The 18356-nt window shown below is 51.4% G+C and overlaps 1 protein-coding gene across 1 annotated transcript in view; it reads right to left on the bottom strand.

Moving 5' to 3' along the window:
- Positions 1-18356, bottom strand: part of ADAMTS2 (ADAM metallopeptidase with thrombospondin type 1 motif 2) — a 224684-nt gene that overhangs the window by 82003 nt on the left and 124325 nt on the right. The window contains exon 4 of the mRNA XM_072840552.1: positions 13534-13736. Within this exon, the coding sequence (XP_072696653.1) occupies positions 13534-13736 (203 nt within the window). The remainder of the gene's footprint in view (positions 1-13533; positions 13737-18356) is intronic.

Raw genomic sequence — 18356 nt, 5'->3', positions numbered from 1 at the left:
TCCTACTGGCAGCATCATACTCACTTCCAGGCTTGTCTGCTGTGAGCACAGCCCTCCCTGAGAATGATTCACTCATGTTTAGTGCCCTTCCCAACGTTCAGGGCATAAGGAGCCTCCTTGAACACAGTAGGAAGTGGTTTTGCCCTTGCTGAAGCACACGGCTCTTCACACCAGCAGAATCTGTTTGAGTCACTGAGTTCCCAGGCTGTGGGACATGTTAACCCACCTGGGCCCAGGCTCAGACTAAACACCCAAAAGATAAACACACTATGTGACACAGGGCACTTCTTGGAGGCACGAGATCTCCTTTCCAGACTTGGGCAGAGAGGGGGTGTGTAGACCACCCTGCCTCTACACCTGGTGGTCTCCGGCTCCCCAGGCCCATGTCCCATGTTCATTGGGTGCTGGTTAACTCAGATGCTACCCTCCCCCGAGGCTGTTTCCTTGGCCTCCATCACAATCTCGAATGCCCTCATTAGTTCATTAGATTGTTAGCTGCCCCCTCCCTCCCCTGGACCTATGCCCCAAGAACCAAGGGCTCTTCTGTATCTGTGGCTGTTATATTCTCAGGGCCTAGAACCTGTTAGCTCTTAAAGCTTTAGGATGAAGCCCAAGCTCCCTCCATCTGGCCAGCTCCATCCCACTGAGGCTTCCCAGCCCAACCGAACCCCCAAGCCTGCCCTAGGTCGTGCCAAGAGTGTGGCTCCCTCTGAGTGAAATGGCACTAACTCTGGGCTCTCCAGCCAGGCAGAGGGCACTAGCTGTGCCTCAGGGCTGCCAAGGCCCTCATCCACCCTACTGACCTAAAGCAGGTGAGTGTGTCCCTATGAGAGCCAAGCTTCTCAAGGACGAGAGCTGGGCTGGTTTGGCAGATGTCACAAACAAATGACTGTGGCACCTCATTGGTAAGTCATGACCTTCCAAGACCTGTGTCATGGGCTTCCTCGAATCATTTCTTTACCTCCCACACTCTGCCAAGTGAGCTTTATTACCCCTGTTTTACCCGTGGGGAAACAGGCTAGGCGACATTGAGAAATTCACCCACTGAAGCACAAGTGGGAATTGAGGCAAAGGCTTTTGAGAGCAAGATTTGGCAAGTCTGAAATTAAAACCATGCATCCCTATGACCTGATGATTCAAACATCTAGTGTCTACGGTGGAGAAAAAGCTGTGGTCATAAGGAAGAAGGGACGAGGACAGCTGGCCTGCCGGGACATCTTTTCCATGGACAGGAAGAGTCTGGTTTTTTCATGGGAGTCTGTAAGACCATAGTCACTTTATGAGAATTCACCCACTTATTTATTCAAAAGATGTTGACTTAACACCTCGTACGTGCTGGGCCCTTTGCATGGGTGCTGACCATGCAAATCACATAAGCAGATCCCCTGAATTTGACATTAAATGTGTGACACCTTTCTGTGAACTCCTAATCCCCCTGAGACCTGTCACCAGGCCCCCCTCTGGCAGGAGAGTACCCCAGGATCCCCCGGGTGCTTGGCACTGAGGGAGCAGGCTGGCAGTGACAGCTTAAGCTGGCCCAGACCTGGAGCCCAGTGTGGTGCCACACTCGCTGCTTTTCCAGCTCAGCTGTCACCTCCTTGCTGGAGTCTGCAGAGACAAAATCCGCAGCTGCCTTTAGCTGTCACTGAGGAGTGATGATGCCTGGCCCTCCTTGTCCACGGGGACTCTAACTCCCGCTTTGACAACCATCAGCTCCCCCAGGGAGGCCAAGGGCAAGATGCTCCCAGACTTCCACATCAGCTGTCAGGCAGCCTCCTAGAGAGGAGAGGGAGGCTGGGGAGAATCCTAGGGGTGGGGGTGGGGTGGCACACACCCCAGGGAAGAAGAGGTACAGGTAAGGCCAGACCATGGTACCTCCCCCAACTGGAACTTTCTTCACCTACGCCATCATCACTGCAGGGGGTGGGAGAAGTACTTACTGTCCCATTGTCCACCCTGCCCCCCCCTGGAATCTGGAATGTGGGCTCTGTGCAGGCAGGACCACCACCCCATCTTGGGCTTCCTCAGCACCACATTCCAGCACCTGCAGCTGTGTCTGGCACCCAGCAGGTGCAGGTGCTCGTTAAACATCCACTGATTGGGTGAATGAGAGAGTGAGCAAATCTTAGAGAAAACAGGAAGGCACAATAGATGGAAAAGCCAAGGGAAAAACCAGGAGAGTCAAAGCAGTAGATGGAAAACAGTCTGGGGCAAGGGCAAGTGATGTCAAATGCTGTTGGGAAATCAGCAAGAGATAGCCAAGTTGAGGATATGCTTTGGCTCTTCCTCAAGGGTCCAGGAGCACTAGCTCTTCAGACCAGAATGGCAAGAAAGGGACAGGTACCTAGGCCAGGTCGCCAAGGAGGGCCCGTCTTCCACATGTACGTGAATCCCACGTGCCATGCCCCAGCTGCACCACCCAACCTCCCTGAGCCTTGGTGAGCTTATCCAGGAGAGGGAACACCCAGGGCCACTGGGACAATGTGGGAATATCAGGTGTCTCCTCACACGGGGCTGCCAGGCATAAAAACTCCATCTCCTCCGGCTATGGGGGGACAAGTTTCTGATAACAGAAGGCATAAGCCCCACACTCTCAGAGAGAGAAGTTTCTCTTTTTAGACTCCAGAACAACCTCATCACTCCCCTGTCATAGTACGGCACCGCAGGCATCAGCCCTTTGATGCCCCTTAGTCTGACGCAAAAGGCTCTGCCAACCTCATCTCCGGCCTGACTCCAGCCCTCTATGCCCCAGCTGGGCCCAACCTCATACTGTGATGTGGTACTGCCACTGGGCCTTTGCACATGTCCTCCTATGGCCTGCAGCAACACCTGAATGCACCAGGCTCCTCTCCTCATTAACCCCTGCCTCTGTTCAGGGGCAGCTCAAGTGGCCCTTGTCTGAGGTGCTCTTCCCCATGACCCCAGAATGCCCTATATTTATACAATCAGCGCTTGCATTAACCAGGACGTAATTACTCTTCCTCTCCTTGCCTCCCATCCCTCCCACGTTCCAAACTCTCTGAGCACAGGAAAATGACAACTCACTTCTGTACCCCAGTGCCCAGAATGGGGCCCTACTTAGATCAGGGGTTCAGAGAGCGCCCAATGCACAAACATGTTGCCAGGAATAGCTCATGTCCACAGGCTACTCTCTGCAGACCCAGGACTCTGCAAAGGACTTTTCTGGTGTTTAACTCGAGTCATGCTCACACCAGCACTGGGAGGTGGCACTAATTATCCCCCATCACAGGACACAGCAGGGCAGGCAGTCGCCTCCTTTCTTCTAGGCCAGAAGGAACCATCCACCAGCTGACCGGCCAGACTTGTCCTGCGGTCGTGTTCTGATTCACTTGTGCAATGTGAGGTCTTAATTTCAATTTATTGCTGACATTGAAAAATAATTAGATTTCCCATAAAAGTTGGATTCTCAACTTCCCATGGAAAAAAAAAAAAAAAGAAAGAAAGAGAGCTGGCAACAGTGGGTCTGCACATTCCTCCATGACCACAAGCTAGCAGGACCCAGGAGGAGATCTCCGGGGGCATGCCCTCTCCCGACACCCCAGTCCCCACCACTCCCTACTGTCCACAGCCACCTTCACCCGGGCCTATCCTCCAGCCTGGCTCCATATGAAAGTGTGGCCCTCTCTCAAGCACACACCATCGGCCCTGATGGCTGTACCTCCTGGCAGAGCACAGGGCCATGCTCTCAGTCCAGTGGGACACACATGAGGATGTCTCGCTACAGCCCATGGCATCAGCATGCCCCAAAGCCTGGGGAGCTGTCGTGCAACAATGGGAACTTCTGCTTCCCGTTCTTCCACCCTGTGCTCTGGCCAAGCCCAAACCCAAATGTGTCCCCCATTGCCAGAGAACCCTGCTTACTTCCCTTCAACTTACGGGAAGCCAGTTTCAGTGTCGGGTTCCAGAGCTGGTTTTCTCTTTCCCAGGAACCAGAACCAGAGACACGTGAACCGGGACTTGGGGCAGAACCTTCACCCTGGCTGGCTTGCAATTCCAGGGACAGTTCATGAGATGATACCCGCCTCCCCCGGGGACCAGCACAAAACATTCCTGACCTGCCACTGCCTTCCCCACCATCACCACACGGCCCCAACATTCTTGGAAGTTAGTGAGAAATGGAGCCTGGACGCCTTTGATTGTTTGCAAACCCTGGCAGGGCTTTGGTAAACCCAGGCCAATTTCTGGATTAAATTAGAAAAGAAAAAAGGAAAAATATTGGAATCCTGGCACAGACAGAAATCATTCATTCAACAAAATTTGTTTATGAACATACTGTACAGAGGCTTGTCCCCATGCTAGGGGGGGTCAAAGGGTATGGCCTCTACTATGAAAGCACAGAAGTCTGTGGAGCACAATTCTCTGTGGCCCTAAGGAATGTGACTGCCCTCCACAGAAGAGATGTTTTGGGGGCTGAGGAGTTCTTCCAGAACATAGGCAGTTAACACAGCTGGGAGAGACAGCTCTGTCTGCCCAGAAATCTGTTCTTCTTACTCTGCTGTTTTAAAAATGATTATTAAATCAGCTCCTTTAATTGCTTTTGAAAGAATCCCCAAAGTGACCTCACAGGTCCACTGAGCTGGCAAGGCTAGGGTGGGAGTGGGGGTGAACTAAGGTCTGAGCAGGGAGAGGGTGGAGCTCAGCTTCAGGGCAGTGTGGCCTGCAGGAAAGGGCTGCTCCAGCTGCAGAGGATTTGTGGTCTGAAAAGGGTGAGGGGAACCTTGTCTCCTAGGGGCTGTGCTGGCCTTTATGGGTTCTCGGAGCATGTGGAATGTTCAAAGATGAAGAAACCAAGGGCAGGGCAAGGTGGGAACTTTGCCAGGCAGGATCTGGTCCACATTCTATACCTAGCTGAGGCCACAACTCATGGGGAACTCAAAGTATGGAGGAATTTCTTTAGAGCCAGATAACAAATATTTTGTGGGCACCAGGGAGTGAGTATTGTCAGGCTTGGGGACCACTTGTCTCTGTCCCAGCGACTCTGCTGTGAGAGCACAAAGCATCCACAGACCATTCATAAATGAGGGTGTGGCTGTATCCCAAAACTTTGTTTAAAAAAGGATAACGGGCTGGATTTGGCCCTGGGGCTATAGTTTTGGCAACATTACTCGAGAATCTCTGTTTATCTTAAAAAGTTCTGTGAATTTTGCTTTAACCTAGTAATATGCCCAAGGCTAGTTTGATATAAAATTGATGTTTTAAAATGTTTGTCATACAAAAAGGGTGACACTTCTGGGGCAGACAGTGGTGGCCTCCACAGCCTCTGCCAAATGCTCACAGAGGCAAAGAGAGGATCCTGAGCCACCTTCGGGGGGGAGGGGCACATCCCCCATCAGAGCAACACTGGTTAGCGCTTCAGCTGAAGGCTCTAAGCCACATAAGCAGCCCTGGTGTGGGCCCAAGGTGTAGATTTCTGGAAGTCCTGGCATAAATTTTGCTTTTCAAAAATGCATGTGTGAACATGTTACTTTAGTCAAGGCTCTGGTCTTCCCCCAAGATATTTGTCACCTGAGCCAGGAGAAAAGCCACTATCTGTGCCTGGCAAGGGAACTGGAGGTGCCACGAACATGCAGGCTGCATATGAGCATGACTCCTGGCATGCGCTGCTACGGCACCAAGTTTGGAAGCAGAGACTTGCTCAGGGGCTGGCAGAGCAGGTCGGGGAAAATGTGGTGATTCCCTGGTAGAGCCAGCAAGTGTGTTCAGGCATGTTGCCTGAAGCCCAGCCTGGGAGCACCAGACATAGCAGGGAGCACATTTCTAAGGAGAGTCAGCGGTTCCCAGTGTACCCAGAGAGCCCGTAGGAGAGGGGAATCCCAGGCAGAAGGAAGCTCCTTGATCCCAGGGCTGGGTCAGTGGAAGCCACAGCATGAGCCAGGGTAGAAGGCAGGGAGGAGTAGGAACAGGAGTGGGATGACAGCAGAGGGAGGCCAGCTGTGGAGGGTCACATCTAAGCAGAGAGATGGGTGGGGCCCAGCAGTGGTGCAGGGATGGGGCCTGGAGGAGCCAGCATGGCTAGACGGGCCACATATCTGGCCATGGCTTCTAGTTCCACCCTCACAGCCCTCCCAGCACCGGAAAGGAGATCCTTCCTCCCTCGAGCAGTGGACAGACCCTCTCAAATGGGTTTCCCAGGAGTTCCCAGCCTCTCTGACTAGGCTAAGGACCCCTGGGCTAAGGGAATGGGGCCTCATCCTGGGTTTGCCAGCAACCTTCGAGGCTCTGGGATTTGAGAGCTAGAAACCAGTGTGAGGGCCCCAGAGGATGAGGCCACCACCCACAGCCTGGCCCCAGTGCTCAGAAGGCCTTAGCACCCTCTTAGGCACAGCCTTCTTCATCTGGGCAGAAAGCCGAGAGTGGGTATAGCTTTGGGTTGAGCCTCTGGAAAAGCAGAGGATGGAGAAGGGCCATGGAAAATGGGGCCCTAAAGCAGGAAGCACAGGCCACATCATGTATATGGGGACGGTTGGGCCAGGCTGTGGGGTCTCAGGGCAGAGCTCATGTTTCCAAGTTCCTGGGCCAATGACCAAGGCCCGTACCCACAAAGGCCCTGCCCTTGGGGTTTAATGCTCTGTGGTTGCTGTCTTGAAATTCTTCATCATTTTACCTTTGAATTTGTGTTTTGTAAGTAAAGTCCAATGTGATAGTGAAGTCTTGGCTCACATGTGGTCATGCCTGCACAGGGCAAGGTCCTGGCCACCCACTCCCCACCCTTTGATCACGGCCACCCTCTGCTCTGGGCACGGGCCTGCCCACAGGTGCAAGAAGGGTACACGTGCCCTGTGGCCTCTCGGACCAGGACATGGCAGTAGTGGTCCCACCCAGGGCAGGCAGCTCCACACAAGTGTTGGTGGAGGTGAGCCTCTCACACAACCCTGTCCAGGTACTAAAGTGTAAAGAACCTTGACCATCTGCCCTGGGTGGGGGTAGGGGCCTGGGAGAAGGAGAGATGCTGGTTTCAATGTTCCAGACCCCACCCCATGCCAGGGCACAGCATGATGTGTTCTTCCAGTGGCAGCAGGTGGGGGACAAAGCAGCTGGCAGGCCCAGAGGGCATAGCCCATGTTGCTAGCTGGACCCTGGGGCACCTATGAGAATCTGTGCTTAAGAGAGTGCTCCCTTCACTGTCTCCATTCCTGGGGGCTTCTTTTTTCCTCCTTCCAACCTTTTCTGAGTCTGGCTTGTGTTTTGCCTGAATTTCTGGCACCCTCCGAGCACGAGCCACAAAATACAAATCTGTTTAATTTTGGTGATTCCACATCCAAGTTAAATGCTGTAATAGTTTCATTTAAAATAAGCTTTGTACAATATAAAAATAGTTGGCAAATTTCATAATAATAATTTAAAATTAGGGCAGCCCCAGTGGCTCAGCGGTTTAGCGCTGCCTTCAGTCCAGGGCGTGATCCTGGAGACCCTGGAGACCCTGGAGACTGAGGATAGAGTCTCACGTCGGGCTCCCTGCATGGAGCCTGCTTCTCCCTCTGCCTGTGTCTCTGCCTCTCTCTCTCTCTCTCTCTGTGTGTGTGTGTGATTAATGAATAAATAAAATCTTTTAAAAAATAATTTAAAATTCTAATTTTTCATTCCTTAGAGCGACAATCAGTAGAAAACTTTTAAATCTTGACATGCTGAGAAACAGAGATCATAGGAAAAGGAAAAGGCTTCATATGTACCTTTTGAGGCATTTCTTCCTCATCTCATAAAGAGCCACATCTTTACTTGGCCCTGGGCCCCAGAAGTTTGGTAATAGGAGACACTCTGAGTGTGGGGCTGTTGCGGCTAGAACGCAGCAAGAAGGGCCAGGTGATCAGTGCAAGGCCGTGGGTTTGGGAAATGATGCTGCTGACAACAAGCCATGCGAATCTGCCAGAGCAACCAGAGTGAAGCTCCAGAAGATTAACTTCTGGGGGAGAGCATGAAGTGCTAAACACAGCACCCAAGGGAAAAGCTGAGGAGAGAAAGATGTCAGGATACCACTATACACAGAAATGTAAACCATTGCAAACTGCCCCAAACAAAACAAAGGGCAAAGAACAAAAGTATGGAGGATATTTCCCACCCACATGACAAACAAAAAAGTTAGCCTATGCTAATATAAAGTTTCTTCAAATTAAGAAGGAAACTAATATCCCAATAGAATAAAGGACATGAACAGGCCTACCCTAAACATGGAAGATGATTGCTGTTTTAAGGTACATAGATATTTTTTTACAGATGCAACCTCATTACATTAAAAAAAAATACAACTTAATGACTAAAAGTATATCCCAGCTGTAGCTTTCAAATTACCATAGCTGAAAAGAATTCAGTGCTATGAGAAGAGGAGACAGGCATTTGCTCAATGGAGTGCGAATAGGTGAAACCCTTATAGAGAACATTCTGGCACAGAAAGTTTTAAAATGCACATATTGGGATGCCTGGATGGCTCAGTGGTTGAGCATCTGTCTTTGGCTCAGGCCACGATCCCAGGGTCCTAGGATCAAGTCCCACATCAGGCTCCCCCTGGGGAGCCTGCTTCTCCCGCTGCCTATGTCTCTCTCTCTCTCTCTCTCTCTCTCTCTCTCTCTGTGTCTCTCTCATGAATAAATAAATAAAATCTTTTAAAATAAAATAAAATGTACATACCTGTTGACCAAGCATTGTACTTTTAGGGACTCAGTTTAAGGAAATAGTAAAGGAGTAATAGATTTAGCTGATATTCATTACAGCTAGTGGCTAATCTGACCTCTAATAGAGAAATAAATTTTGTTATATGAATATGTCATATCAATAATCAATTACATAAAAAGTATGCTATGTGATTCAATATGATGCCATAATTAAAATGAGGTAGCAGGTGGGACGCCTGGATGGCTCAGTAGTTGAGCATCTGCCTTTGGCTCAGGTCATAATCCTGGGGTCCTGGGATCCAGTCCCACATCAGGCTCCCTGCAGGAAGCCTGCTTCTCCCTCTGCCTATGTCTCTGTCTCTCTCTGTATGTCTCTAATGAATAAATAAATAAAACCTTTTAGAGAAATAAAATAAAATAAAAACAAAAATAAAATGAGGTAGTAGGCCTCATTGGTAGGAGAAAATATTCACATACCTGCAGGAATATATTCTAATTTTCCATCCTAAATAATATGTTGTCTGTGTTAGGTGCAGTATCTTTTAAAAAAGAAGAATGTTATTTTCAAGATTTAGAGAAGAAAAGAAGGAAATGGGATCTGGCAGGAGATGCTGGAATGGGCTGGTAGGGGTGGGGAGTCTGAATGCCCTGAGACATTTTCTGCACCCAGGTGGCTCTTGTGATGCTCAGCAAACATTTCCAACCCTTCTCACCCTTGAGTGTCTGACATGGAGAGAGGGACAGACTGATTAACTCCCATTTCTCTATGAAAAAAAGGGAATAAAATATCTTGTCCATAAATGCAGGAAAAAAGTGATACCTCTAAGTGATTTCCCACTGCCCTTAGGGTCACATTCAAGTCCCTCTCCACATCCAGTGACTGCTCCTGCTCAACTGCAACTTCTCTTCCTACCTGGGCCCCTTTTTCCCTACACCAGCTCTTTTTCACACTTTGAAATGTGCTGACCTCACTCCTGTCTCAGGGCCTTTGCACCATCTGTTTCCTCTCAACACTCTATCCTGCCACTTCCCACAGACATCCACTATCATTCAATTCTTAGCTCCAATGTTACTTTCTATGCATGTCCTCACTGACCACCTGCATAAAGTGGCTTACCTTTCCCAGTCCTTCTCCACCTCACCTTTGTATTTCTTTCATTGTCTTTATCTGAAATTATCTCTTTGCTTGAATACTGTCTATGCCCCCCACCAGAATGCTATGGCTATGTCCTGTCATGCTTGTGGCCATACCCCTTGCCTGACATATAGAAGATGCCCAGTGAACATTTGTTGACTGAATGGTCAGGTGCCAGCTGTATTAGTCAGCATAGGATGAGCTATGCTGCATAACAAAGTCTCCACCATATCAATAGCTTAACACAATAAACCTGGCATGTGTTTCCTTATACACATCACAGTCCATTGCAGGTTGAATGATTCTGGCCCATTTTATACCTGCACCTACTAGGACATATGGCTCCCAAGGTCACCGTGTTAGGGAAAGAAACAGAGAGAGGGGACACACTGAATAGGTACAAGGTAGGGGAGCGAGTGGATATCCGAGGAAACAAACGTCTATGTCACACCAGGACCCACACATCCCAGCCCAGATTCTGCCACAAAGAGACCCCAAAGGGAGCCCTGGAGGCAGAATCACCCTAAATGATGAAGGAAACCAGCCCAGCTTCCAGCTGTCAGGGTCCAACTGCACCTGCCTTCTGTCCACCTGGGCCTCTGCCCCTCCTCAGAGCCTGCACTCCCAGGCTCCTGCCACCAGAACCTTCACCAGACCCTCCTCCCAGGGCCTTTATGATCTTCTTCAGGGGACAGGCTGTGTCCATCCAGAGCTGGTCCCCAAGCCTCAGACACTGGAAGTGTTTCCGCCTTCGCCCCGGATGACCTCACAGCTGACCAAATGCCTCACTTGGAGCACAGTCAGGGCCAGCTGCCGCCACATCTGTCCTCCACATTGCTGATTTGGCTTTAGGGCTGGGAGGCCCCATAACCAGCTGTGTACTTGCAGGGAGAGGGAGACCTGCTCTGGCCAGGGCTTCCAGGGCCACTCGGGGCTCTGGCTGCAGCTCCAGATGAGCCAGCACCCTAGGGTCTCAGGGCCACAACACAGTAGCCACTGGTCACAATGGTGATTTAAAGCCAAATGTAAATTAATTACAAATTACCCATTGAATGGCTATAATCAAAAAGAAAAAGAACAAATGTTGGTGAGGATGAGAAACCAAAACCCTGAGGCGCTGTTGGGAAGGAAGGTAAATTGGGGCAGCTGCTGGGGACAACAACAGTAGGGAGGTTCCTCATAAAGTAAAAAATAGAACTACCATATAATCCTAAAATTCCACCCCCGGGTATATGCCCAAAAGAACTGAAAGCAGGGACCTGAAGAGATACTTGTACACCCGTGTGCACAGCCACATTTTTCACAATAGCCAAGAGGTGGAGCAGCTCCAGGACTCCTCGACAGGTGAATGAATAAACACAACGGGATATGCTTCAGCCTTAAAAAAAAAGGGCATTCTGGCACATGCCACAACACGGATAGGCCTTGAGGACATTCTGCTGAGTGAAATAACCCAGTCACAAAAAGACAAACATCCCTCTTATATGAGGTACCCAGAGTAGTCAAAATCATAGAGACAAAAATAGAATGGTGGTTGCTGGGGGCTGGAGAAGGGGGCAGGGGGGTTAGTGTCCGATGGGGACAGTTTCAGCTCTGCAGGATGAAAGACTTGTGGGGATGGCTGCGCAACGGTGGGAATGTAGTTCATGCCACTGAACTGCACACTTTAAAATGGTGACGGTGGTAAATTTTACTTATATTTGACCACAGTCAAAAAAATTTTTAAGTAGGATTTAAAAGTCTATTGAAAATAAAGTAAGATAAAAATTCAGTTCTCTCATCATGTCAGCCACATTCTAAGTGCTCAAGGGCTGGCTAGTGGTAGCTGCACTGGACAGGGCAGAATTTTGAGCATTTCCAGCATTGTAGAAGGTTCTGTTGGACGGCGCTGCTCTGGCCGGTCACCCTTTCTCACGGACTCACGATTCCTCAATCTCCCTCCTCCCCAGGACTTCGGAATTCTCTCCCAGGTACACATGGCCCTGAAGGAGGACACAGAGCTTGACAGGGTAGTAACTGTCAGGGCAAAGCACGCTCAAACAGGGTGCCTCACCTACCCCACCATGCGGGAGGGGAGCTCCGGTTAGAGGGGCAAACATCCCCCCTTCTCCCTGAGCCCCAGGCTGGCTGGCATGCCCTGGGACAAGCATACATCCCATAAACGCTCGCTGGATGCCACAGGGGAAAAAGGACTTGACCCAACTACTCTTCCTCAGCTCCTCCAATTTATCTCCTAAAATCCTTTTTATGCTGTGACAAAATGTTTCCATTTAGAGAATTTTTGTATTTCTCAGGTTTTTCAAGAAACTAACCAAACCATCCTATTATCCAAAGTTGGGGTACAGTCGGAGCACGAGGGTGTAAATGAATAAAATGAAGTTACCTGACCAGACCAAGAGAAAGTTCAAGCCTTCCTCCTATTGGCTCATGCAGCACAAGGCATGTGTGACAGAGGGACCCTCCACACCAGGTAATGGTGGGGCCAGGAGTCAACCCAAGTGTGACATAATAATAAATATATACTGGTTTCTGCCCCCCAGTTCCTGGCTCGGACCTCCTAAACCCTGTAATGTCCCAGGGACAGGGTGACAGAAGCAGTTTTGTTATTCCTAATGAGCCTCTTTGAACGTTACCTGAGTTTATGCTAATGAAGTGACTCTTGGTGGGCTCTAGATAGTTTCAGGATGGAGGGCCCGCTGCCAGAGGCACCAACCACGCAATCAGAAGGTTGGAACTTCCAGCACCCATCCTCTGTCCCTGTCTCAGGCTTCTAAGGAGAAAGAGGATCTGGGGATTGAGTTCAATCACCCACAGCCAATAAAATCTCCGCAAAATCCCTAAACCATGGAGTTCTGAGAGTTTCCAGGTTAGTGAGCACACTGAGGTGCTGGGGTGTAGTGCTCCCAGAAAGGGCAGGGAAGCTCTCAACCCCCTCCCACCTGCCTTGCCCCATGCATCTTTGTCATGTGACTACTCTGGAGTTGCATCATTTATAATATACCAGCGATAGTGAGTTGGGTTTTCCTGAGTTCTGTGAACTGTTCTCGCAAACATGTGAAACTGAGGAGGGGTTCCTTTGACTTATCGCTGGTTGGGTCTTCTAACCAGACTGTAGTTGGGCCAGTCCTGTGGGACTGAGCCCTTACCCCATGGGGTCCATGTTAACTCTGGGTAGTTAGCATCAGAAGCGCTTGGTGCAGAAAACCCATAGATCTGGTATCAGAAGAGTTGATGTGACTACAGAAGACAGTCCTTCCTTCAGCAGGACTCTCAACTGGGCTGGAAGGCAGTGTAATGCTTGGAGAGGAGTGCATATTTTCAAGGCAGTCTCATAGAGTTAGTGTGAAGACTGCCTATGATAATGCACGGTAAATGCCCAGCACGCGCCTGGCACATAGTCACTCATCGGAGCTCAATGACTGTAGGCATCATGGTCGCTTTATTATTACTACACTAAAGATACTTTTCAAAAATAAGATGAGATTAAATGTGACAACTGTCCAAAGTAAAACACACTCTGCATATCTAACTGACTTGGGCCCCACCTTGTAGACGAGAGGGCTGAATTCCAGAAAGTCGATGACTCACCTAAGGCAGGCAGAGAAGAAGGTGGACAGGCGGGCAGAGGTCTCTCTGCCCAGCCATCAGCTCGTTCGCGTCCTCTTGCCCCTGACCTACGTCTCCACTGGGGCCTTGGGGGGCCTTGCCCCCGGACTTGGTTACCTGTCCCTCAGCCCCGCTGCTCCACCCCTGCCACCGGCTCCTACTTACAATGTTCATGAGTGTGAGCAGGTATTTCTGCACATGCTCCTTCCCATGGAACTGGACCACAGAGTCATCCACACCCAGCAGGACCTCAATGTTGTAGTCACCGTCGGCAGCATGCCTTCGCGTCCTGCGCCTTGAGCCATTGACATGCTCCTCCAGGACACCCAGGGCATGGCTGAGGTTATCCAGGCTGCCCAGCAGGGCCCCTAGAAAGACAGAGGACACAGTCTGCAGTAGCAGCCCAGACTTACCAGGTACATCCAAACATGGCAATACCCCAGCTGGGTGCAACTCGGCACCAGCCTGGCCATCATTATTGAAAACTCACAGGACCCAAACTGTCCCCATTTTACAGAAGAATGAACCAAGTTTCAGAGGGGGTAGGGTGCATGCCAAATGGGCTCGGACCCAAAAGCATACAAACCAATGCCTCAGCCATCACAGAGCCTAGGGCCTGACACCAAGGGATGAATGGAGAGGCTGAGAAGCTGAGATGCTGAGCTGGGAAAGTGTATGACCAGAGCCAGCTCTTTTCACCTGTTCACATACTCGAATACCCAAGAAGGGCTGCTCAGGTGTCAAAGGTCTGGTGTCCCCAGTGTGGCCACCACATGATAACCAGGGAGACTGAGACCCAGACCTGATGGTATGTGTCCCACACCAATTCCTTAGGCAGCTCCCCTTCTGAAACCTTCCTCTGCTGAAGGAAGGCCCCTCATCTGTGGATCAAGCCCACCTACCCCACTCCAGGGTTGATACCTCCCATTGGCGCCCCTCCCCAGTGAATTATGCCTACCCCTGGACACAAGCTGAGGAGATGGGTAGTTATGTGACTCAACTGTGCAGGGACCATGGCCCTCTGGTGACAGCTCTCCAAAGTCAGCCGTGGTGAGGGAGGGGGCCCAAGGGGCCTCAGCCAAGGACCCCAGAATATCATCTCACTGTCTTCACAGCTGTGGGATCTGCCTCAGCTCTCTTCTCCTTCTCTGCCACCAGGGCCTGGAGCCCACCCTGGACTAGAGCTCCCACTCCCAGCCCTTCCCTGTCTGCACTCTCAGGGTCACAGCTGAGCTGACCAGGCTGACCTTTGTCATTGCCAGCAGCCCCAGACCACACTGCCTGCTAAGTTCCAGTGCCAAAGCCTTTGGAAGCCCCCCACATCCCTGTCTTGGTCTCTGTGTCTGTGCTGGGGCCCTAACCCCAGGGTCCAGCTTCTCCTTGGCATTCCCAGGCACCTGCCCTGGGAAGGACCTGGGATCTCAGGTCATCAGGCCATCACCAACCCAGGCTATGGTGTCCAGTCCCTGCAGCCTCTGCTACTGGAGGTGGGGTCCATGCTCCCGGCAGCACCATGTCTCTACAAAGAGTCTTCCAGAATAATTCTCACTCGTCCCCAAAGCTTCTGGTCTGCTGCCTCCTCCAGATAGAAGGAGGAAATCCCTCCATGTCACAGTGGCACACAGCAGATGCTGGAGGCAGATCGGAGCCTCTGAAAAGAGCGTGGCAGCTCCCAGTCCAGGGAGGCAGCCTGCCCGCCAGTCCTGCCCCACCACTCAGCCCTGTGCATATGTCTCCTCAGCCAGGGCTGACAAACGGGCCTCTGTGCTGTACACTGCTGTCCCCTCTTTACAGACAGAAAGACTAATGAAACTCCAGCACAGCAGACTGTTGGCCAGGAGCTCTCTGCTCTGCACCTGCTGTCTGCTAGGCGTGAGGCACAAACCTGCCACCGATCATGGGACAGACCTATCAAGAAGGGAAAGTGAAGGTAAAGGAGGTGAAGGAGGTAAAGGAGGTGAAGTCGGGCCAGGGCTGAGCAACTGCTGGCATTCCTGTACTTCCTGGAGTCCTTGTGCCCCCTGCTCTAGCCCTGCTATCCCCCAGGGCACCCTGACCCCCACACACATGCTCGCACCTGGCAGATGCTGCCCAGGCTCCTCCAGGGCTGGGGACACTGGGAAGGCAGGCATACAGGCAGTGCCCATTCAGAGCTGATCATCCTGCTGGGCTGCCTGGAGATGATTCAAGGCCATCTTTGCCGCTCCCAGAGGAGACACCAGCTACTTAAATCTGACAGGGGGTTCGAGGAATTGCTACTCTATTTTTACACATTTATTTCTTTGCATTTCCAACAAGCAGGGACAGCTCACCTTTAGAACCACCTTGAGAAGCAGAAAAATGGTAATTTCCATTTAAAAAAAACAAAAACCTTCCCTGGAGAAGAGGCTAGATGTTACCCTCTGCCCCTCTCAAGCCAAGGGTCACTGACAGGTGGTCCCTGGGCAAAACCAGACCAGAGAGGCATATACTAGGGCCACGTGGTGTTTTAAAAAGACCTTATTTGGTTGACAGTATTTCAAAATTGGGAGAGTTCATGTTAAACAAAATATAGAAGAGCCATCTTCTCTTGAGGAGGTGATGAACAGGTAACACCAGGCTGCGGATTGACAGCCATGCCTGGAGGTAGGACACACGGGGACCACGTCCCCAGGCCACCTGCCCCGCTACCCTCACTGCCCTCCTGACCCCCCAAAGGCATCATAGTATGCTCCTGCCCCTAACCCTGGGAGCTGCCACGCAGTGGCAATATCCCTCCCAATATTCCCTGTGGGTGGGAGGGTAAAGGGGCTGCCACCGAGCCAGAGCTGGCTGGGACACATCTTGTAGCTGCTTCTGTCAAGCAAGCACAGTGTTTAGCTACATTTATGTTACAGGTCCATTAAAAACAGCAACATTTCTTAAAGATGCAACAGAAATGACAATTTTATCTCAAGCATAATTACTACTGCTCAAGTTATTACTTTAATTATGATGATTTGGGGGGGGGTGACTTGGACATTATGTTCTAGAACACCTTCCCCCAAGACCTAAGGCCAAGGGCAAAGTGCAGATGAGGAGAGGCAGGTGACAACCCTGCCTTGCAGCCCGGCCCCTGGAAGCCTCCTCCCTGCTCAGGCCTGGCAGGACATAGGAGCAACCCCAGGATCGGCGGGGTCTGCCAAGACAGCCCAAGGCCACATGAGCACTGACAGACCCAGCAGCCAGGCTGACATTCCTTCCACCGTGCCAATCTTGGATATTTCTTCAGTTTCCCAGCAATGGGCTCAGTCCTGAAGCCCAGGCCATGCAGAGACCCTGACCAACCACACCCTGGTCCTAGCAGGCCTGTCTCTCAAGCCAAGTCCTGCTGCAAGGAGTTCAGCTCCCGTCTGGTCCTGGGTCAGCTGCCTAGTAATTCCCTGACACCAGTGCTGGCCTTCTGGGCTTGTCCATGTGCACTTGGTTGCTTCCCTGGCCTGAGGCCCTCTGCTTCTGTTGGTCCCTTAGGGTCAGAGGTGAGCTCACTGCCATGCTCCCCTCAACCCCTGGAGCCCCCCTGCATGCCTGCAACCCATGTGCTAAGCCACAGTGATGGAGAGTTCACCCTACCCTTGCTCTATCCCTCACTACTGGCTCAGGCCAGGATAACAAGCTGTCAACACTGCCCATCTCCTGCTGAGGTGTGAGGACAGCACTGCCCTGGCTCCTGTTGCCCTCCGCACACACCTCACCCACCGGTGGCTGCTGGTTCCCACGGGTGGCTGATCCACGGTAGACAGAAGACTGCATCCCTGCAGGCCAAGCCCACCCCACCCCCCAACTGGAGGCATCTGTAGCGGAACCCTATTTTTCTAATGCGTAACCACAGGGATTTTAGTTCCCAGCATGCCCTGTGTTGGGGGGACTCTTCTGCAGGGCAACTGGGGCTTTTTTTGCTCCTGTCTCAGGCAATTGGTAACATGGCAAGAAGCTTCCAAGAGCCGCCCTCAGTTTTTGAGTCTCCAGAGGGGATCAAGCAAGACACATCAGATGATCAAGGAAAGGACAAGAGAAGAGCAAACAGAATTGGATCCAGGGAATCCCAAAGCATCTGTCCTCCAGGGGAATCAGTGGGTCATAGTGGCCAAACTTATCCAAAGCCAGTGGAGCACAGGGTGCCATCTGCACCAACCCCCATATCCGGGCCTGGAGTCAGGGACAAACCTCTGCCACCCCAGCAGCCATCTGATCCCCATAATGAGGAGAAGGCACCTCATCATCCTTATTTCTGTCCCCATTTTAGCATCAAGGAACCCATGGAGCAGAAAGATTAAATGATTTAGATAAGCCAGGGAGGAGCTGGGGCCTGCCCTGGCCCCTGGGATCCCATGTTGTTAACATGCCCCGGAGCCATCCCCACACTTCACCAGTACAGAGGAATGGGTTGGGGGAACCAAAACAGGTAGAAACAGAAACATTTAGCCTGGAGAAGAAAGCCCCCAGGTCTTGAGTCTGCAAAGGCCTCTGGAGCATTGCGTGGCAGGCACTGATTCTGTTGGTTGAAGGGCACCTGCGTGTTTGCTGTCCCTGGGTATTTGCAGATCCCACAGCCAGGACTGGGCCACAATGACCTCTTCACCTGGGATTCCCTTCCTGCTGCTGCTGCTGCTCCCACCCAAAGTCAGCACTCCCCACCAGGCCCAGCAGGAGTCCCTCAAAAGGCCCAGAGGGAAGGAGGTCTGCAGCCCTCCTGCACTGGCCTCAGGGACACGTTTGGTCCCCATCTGCCTCTCGCACAAAGCTGGCTGCACATCTGTGGGGGATGGGGTGCACACAGCCTTGAGAAGATGCTTCTCAGTGACAAGGGAAGACTGCTGTCCCCTATCCGTGGAATCATCGTTCCCCCATTTCTCACTGGACCTGCTCCTTCTCATCCTTCAGGTGTCAACTGAAAGGTCACCTCCCCAGGGGAACAAGGCTTATTTCATCCTAATTAAAATAGGCGTGCCCCTCCCCCAATGTCTCCC

The sequence above is a fragment of the Canis lupus genome, chromosome 10, assembly GCF_048164855.1.
Source record: "Canis lupus baileyi chromosome 10, mCanLup2.hap1, whole genome shotgun sequence".
NCBI lineage: Eukaryota > Metazoa > Chordata > Mammalia > Carnivora > Canidae > Canis > Canis lupus.
This window is presented reverse-complemented; position numbering and strand designations above follow the sequence as displayed.